Source organism: Enoplosus armatus, chromosome 13 (assembly GCF_043641665.1).
Source record: "Enoplosus armatus isolate fEnoArm2 chromosome 13, fEnoArm2.hap1, whole genome shotgun sequence".
Lineage (NCBI taxonomy): Eukaryota > Metazoa > Chordata > Actinopteri > Centrarchiformes > Enoplosidae > Enoplosus > Enoplosus armatus.
Window position 1 is genome coordinate 17,792,556 of NC_092192.1, and position 5,771 is coordinate 17,798,326.

Consider the following 5,771-nt stretch of genomic DNA (forward strand, 5'->3'; position numbering starts at 1 on the left):
GACATGAATTTGATCGGGCTAGTAGGCAGGAAAGATTATCCGAGCAGATGTCGTTTCCCCCATATTGGAACAGTAGGGCCAATAATAAACACACGCACACACAGACACACACAACGCACACTAATCTGAGATAGGCGAGTAGCCCTTGCACATCCCTTTCTCTCTCCTCTCTTTTCTCTCAGGCAGACAGTCGCTGTTCCAGTCCCACCAATGTCAAGTTTTTTCCAGACTGTATTTTGCACAATTCTGCCTTAATCATCATATGAGCGCAGGACAGACAGTCCTTGGTGTGAGTTGCGGCATTGCTTCAGCCTACAGATGGACACACAAGGGGCGAAGAAAAGACTGTGTGGGAGATGGCATGCATTGTGCCGTTTTGCGTTGTTCACTTGTTTCTTGGATGCAGTCTGTGGACAGATTCGCTACTCAATCCCTGAGGAACTGGAGCATGGAGCTTTTGTTGGCAACATTGCAGAGGACCTGGGCTTGGATTTGGACAAGCTCTCTGCGCGCAGATTCCGGATAGTCTCAGGTGCCAAGAAGCAATATGTGGAAGTAAATTTAGAAAATGGAGTTTTATTTGTCAATGAAAGAATTGACCGTGAAGAACTGTGCGAGCAGAGTTTGTCCTGTTCTTTCCACCTGCAAGTGGTCATAGAAAACCCTCTGGAGCTGTACAGGGTCGAGATGGAAATTCTGGACGTGAACGACAACTCTCCTAGTTTCCCGTGGACCGAGTTTAATCTGGACATATCAGAGTCCGCTGCGCCAGGATCCCGTTTCCCACTTGAGAGCGCACAGGACTTGGACGTCGGATCCAACTCCCTCCGCACCTATTTGCTGAGCGTAAATGAGCATTTCCTTTTGGATATACAGACGCGCAGCGATGGCAGTAAATTTGCAGAACTCGTCCTGCAAAGCCCACTGGACAGGGAGCAGCAAAGTGCACACCAAATGGTCCTAACTGCGGTGGATGGGGGCGCGCCGGAGAGATCCGGCACTGCGCAAATTGATATCACCGTTTTGGATGCAAATGATAACGCGCCCGTGTTTGATCAGTCGTTTTACAGAGTGAGACTTGCTGAAAACGCACCTAAAGGCACAGTTGTCATAAAACTCAATGCGTCCGATTTAGACGAGGGTCCCAATGCTGATATTACCTACTCGTTCAGTGGCCACGCTCCCATCAAAGTGCGCCAGCTTTTCAGCGTGGACTCGCGCACGGGGGAAATCAAAGTCAAAGGAGTGATAGATTACGAAAAGGCCAGGATGCATGAAATTTATGTCCAGGCGAAAGATAAAGGGCCCTCCGCCGTGGCGGTCCACTGCAAAGTGCTGGTGAACGTTTTGGATAAAAACGACAACCTCCCCGAAGTGATCCTGACTTCGGTGTCCACACCTGTGCAGGAGGACGCGCCCCCGGGGACGGTGATAGCCGTCATCAGCGTGATGGACAAGGACTCAGGTGAAAACGGGAACGTGGACTGTGAGATCCCCCATCACGTCCCTTTCCAGCTCCACTCATCCTTCAAGAACTACTATACACTAGTAACTTGTGATTTTCTGGACAGAGAGACAGTGGCAGAGTACAACATCACCCTTACCGCCAGAGACATGGGCTCTCCGCCTTTATTCACGAGGAAAACTATTTTGGTTCAAGTGTCTGATGTGAACGATAACGCGCCTCACTTCAAACAGCCTTCCTACACTGTGTATCTGACCGAGAATAACGCGCCGGGAGCATCCATTTGCTCTGTGACTGCCCTGGATCCAGACTCTGGTCAAAATGCGTACCTCTCCTATTCTGTACTGGAGGGTGACATACAGGGAATGCCCGTGTCCACATACGTGTCCATAAACTCAGACAACGGGAACATTTACGCGCTGCGATCCTTCGACCACGAGCAACTTAAAAACTTTCAGATCACAGTCCAGGCTCAAGACGCCGGCTTCCCGCCCCTGAACAGCAACGTTTCAGTGAGTATCTTTATTTTGGACCAGAACGACAATGCACCTGTGATTGTGTCGCCGGTTCCGCGAAACGGCACGGCGCCCGGCGAGGCAGTGCCCAGATCAGTTGACGCAGGTCACCTTGTCACCAAAATCAGGGCGGTGGACGCGGACGCAGGTCAGAACTCGCGTCTGTTTTATCAACTGCTCCAAGCAACAGATCCGAGCCTGTTCAGCATCGCTCTGTACACAGGCGAGATCAGGACGATACGCCAGTTGGTGGAGAAGGACCCCGCGAGGCACAGACTGGTCATTCTCGTGAAGGACAATGGTCAGCCACCCCTCTCGGCCACAGTTTCCATCATTCTGTCAGTGGTTGACAGCCTGCCAGATTCGCAGCCCGATTTGGGTGACCTGTCACTAAGCCCGCATCACAGCTCCAACCTCACCCTGTACTTAATCGTGTCTCTGGGCGCCATCTCCTTCACATTTCTGGTGGCTATTATCGTCCTGGTTGCAGTGCGGAGACTGAAGGGCAGACCGTCCAACCGAGAGTCTAACCTCCCCTCAGTCGGCGGGTGCTGCTGCTGCCGCTCCCGCTCAGAGACACCCACCACCACGGAGGTGTTCAAAAAGTCCAACTTAAATGTTCGGATGTCCACAGGCGCGTCCGGCTGCGCGGAGGCAAACGGCAACGGCGCGCTTCCTCAGGTGTACTGCTACAAAATGTGTCTGACACCGGAGTCGTCCAGGAGTGACTTCATGTTCCTGAAGCCCTGCAGCCCGGTGATGTCGGTTCAACGGAACAACGCCAAGAGCACCGATTACCTGACCTCTGGCTGGAGCGCACTGGACCGCAATGAGCTGGCCAACAACAGAGCAGCGACCCCAAACGAGGTAATGCACTGAAATCAACATAACAGAGATATTATTATTATTATTCCTCACATCCTCCACTTTAAGAATCACACTTATCCCAAAACTACATACACTCAGTCATGCCTCTTTACTAGTCGTCCGGTTGTCTCACTTCAATTGGAAATGACAGACAGATTGGCTACGGGGGCAAATGTCCCAATGCATTTGACACACTAGGGGACGCTGTAACGCGATCTACCGCAGCCTGCTCTTCATTCATTTATGTTCTAAAGACTCTCCTATGAAGGGATGTTGCGAACTGTAAAATGTAACAATAACTGAATGTGCGAAGAACAACCAGATGAACGCGGGTGTGTTATCTACACGATAAACACAACAAAACAGTTGTTGTTGACTATTTTGCAATTTCAATGTTTTGTGCAAGAAATCCATTGGAACATATAACCTCAACCAATTACCACAGTGTGTCAAGGTGTGTGACGCAGGCATAAAGGGTGTTCGGGGATGCAAGAGATGCACCTTTGTGTCACAGACTTGAAGCTGTCTCTTGATCTTAACCCTGCTGCTGTGTTTGTGCTCTGCTCAACAGCACAAGTACATCCATCAATATTAAACATCACATTAGTCACACAAGCAGATTAGTTACTAACTCATTTTGCAGTTTTTAGTGAGATGTGACATCGCCGCCGTCATTTCATTATAATGTTGCATTAGAGAGCCCATTGTGTAATTTGTCAATGTAAGAAATGTGTAAGACAATTTAGTTTTAATAGTCAGGAAAAAAACGTAGTTAATAAGAAACCCCTTTCTTTCTGTGGCTTTCAACATGAACATGAAGTAGACAGTATGTCCCATATATCTGATGCCTTTAGCCTTTAGCCATTATATAGACATGACTGCGTCGAGACATAAATGCAATGCAATTGTTCTACTTGAACTGGTCACTAAGTGTTCGTTTCTGTGTTTCAACTGTGCAGCTGAAGTACTCAAACAACGACTGGACCTGGACCAAGAACCAACGCAACTCAGCATATAAGAGGTGAATACATAGTTGAGCCAATTGCAACGCACACGCATGCACACACACACACACACACACACACACTTACATGCGCACACTTAAACTTGTACTTGTGCTCTCTCTTTATCTCATCAGGTACAGTTCAGGAAATATGGACGGCACCCTTTCTCGTCAACAAAAATATGATGCCGATGGCTTTTCCTGCTCAGTGGCACCACAGTACTGGACCTGGGGAAACCATATGAATGGTAGGTGGCAACTGTGCAACTTGGGCTCATTATTGTTCACATGAAAGAGGCTGGTGGGGTGGGGAGTTCTCCCTGTGTCTGTGCCTGAGGATTTAGTCAAAAATATAAAATGGTAAACTGAAAAGATGATAACACCAGGCCTCAAAACTGGGGGGGATTTAAATGAATCAACATGAGGATTACTTAAGTCCCTGCAAGAGGTGTTTAGCTTTGGCTGAAATTAAGAGGATGCCTTTAAAGCCACCTTATTCAGATCAACTACACTGTATGTAAATATGAGCTCTTTGCAGAAATAATCTTCTGATACAAAGTATAATTTATGCGCATTTCTTACAGACTGCAAGATGTCTCTTCAAGAGGGAGCAGTTCCTAACTACTCATGGGCTCCAAAGTACACCCAGCCTCATTCTGAGCCGCCAGAGTACCAGCACAATGTATACATCCCTGGCACCACGTCTGACTACAGCACTCTGAAGCTGGCACCCAGAGGAGAACTGGATGTGTACAACACTTTCTCTACTTTTGGAAAGAAAAAGAGATTCATCTCGAGCTACGAACAATCTTTTGACAGAGATGACGGTCTCATAAGCAATGACATCTTCAAATGATACACCAACCATACTGTATATTCTGTATACCATATATATGCCATTAACTAGTTCCATTAATAACCATAAATTGCTCTTGGAGGCTGACAGACGATGTTTCTCCTTTTCATTCCAGTGGAATTTAATACCACGCCTCACCACAAGTATATTTTTATTTTTGTAAATACTGAAATGAAGTATAAACACATAAAGTCTATTTTGAGTCATGACGGGATCTCCGAGTAGCAGAGACTGACTTTTCCATCATGAAGTTGAAGTCTAGTTTAAAGGCAGCAAACTGGAACAGGAGAACGCGCGGTTTTTCTTTTCCAGTAGCAGTGAGCTCAGGTAAATATGGTTTGATCTGTTTGGAGGCAGCTGGTTCTATGTAAGGTCATAGTGAATGTCTAACCCAACAGCTCACAGTCTATTACAGGAGGGTTGTCCTTGTACCAGTCACCTCTATGTAGACACACCTTTTGTCTGGGACATCTGTACTGAATGCAATGCTGTGTGTCAACGTTGTAAACCAACTAACTGTACTAGCAAGTAGAGGTTTCCACCTAAAGCTAACATATGTAAGATATGTATTTAAAATAAGCTATAACTATAATCTTTGTGGGCATTATCTTTCACAAATGCTGTAAATCCTGGTTGGATAATCAAGCAGTGCTACAGTTACAGCTGCCTCCTAAGTTCGACTTCTATCATCCAGTCATGCCTGCGGCATTTAGTGACAGGTCATTTGTTCACAAGTGTATTAAATCTGAATGCAGTCCAGGCACAATGCACAAGCAATGCAAACAGATGGCAGAGGTATTGCAGCACAGGTTCATTTAAAACAGAGGCCCAGTAGCAAAGGCGTCGGATTTCAGAAAATATGACATTGAAGTGAGGAGTGGAACGACGCGTGTCCACCAGGATGTAAACGGGCAGGGTTCACTGAGGGATTGTGTCGCAAGGCATAGCATCCCAGCTTTTACTCACTGGGCTTGTGTTGCAGACCATTACACTGACACATCACATCGAAGGGCAATACCACAGGTGTAATGTCGCTGCAAACAACACTCACCTCTCGGACCACTC

The 5,771-nt window shown here is 47.1% G+C and overlaps 1 protein-coding gene across 1 annotated transcript; it reads left to right on the plus strand.

The window, feature by feature from the left end:
• The first annotated feature begins 318 nt into the window (after positions 1-318).
• On the plus strand, positions 319-4,706 carry LOC139295499 (protocadherin-10-like). The gene is made up of 4 exons (XM_070917694.1): positions 319-2,847; positions 3,807-3,868; positions 3,986-4,098; positions 4,435-4,706. Exons 1-4 carry the CDS (start codon positions 319-321, stop codon positions 4,704-4,706), a joined length of 2,976 nt encoding a protein of 991 aa, XP_070773795.1.
• Positions 4,707-5,771: the final 1,065 nt, after the last annotated feature.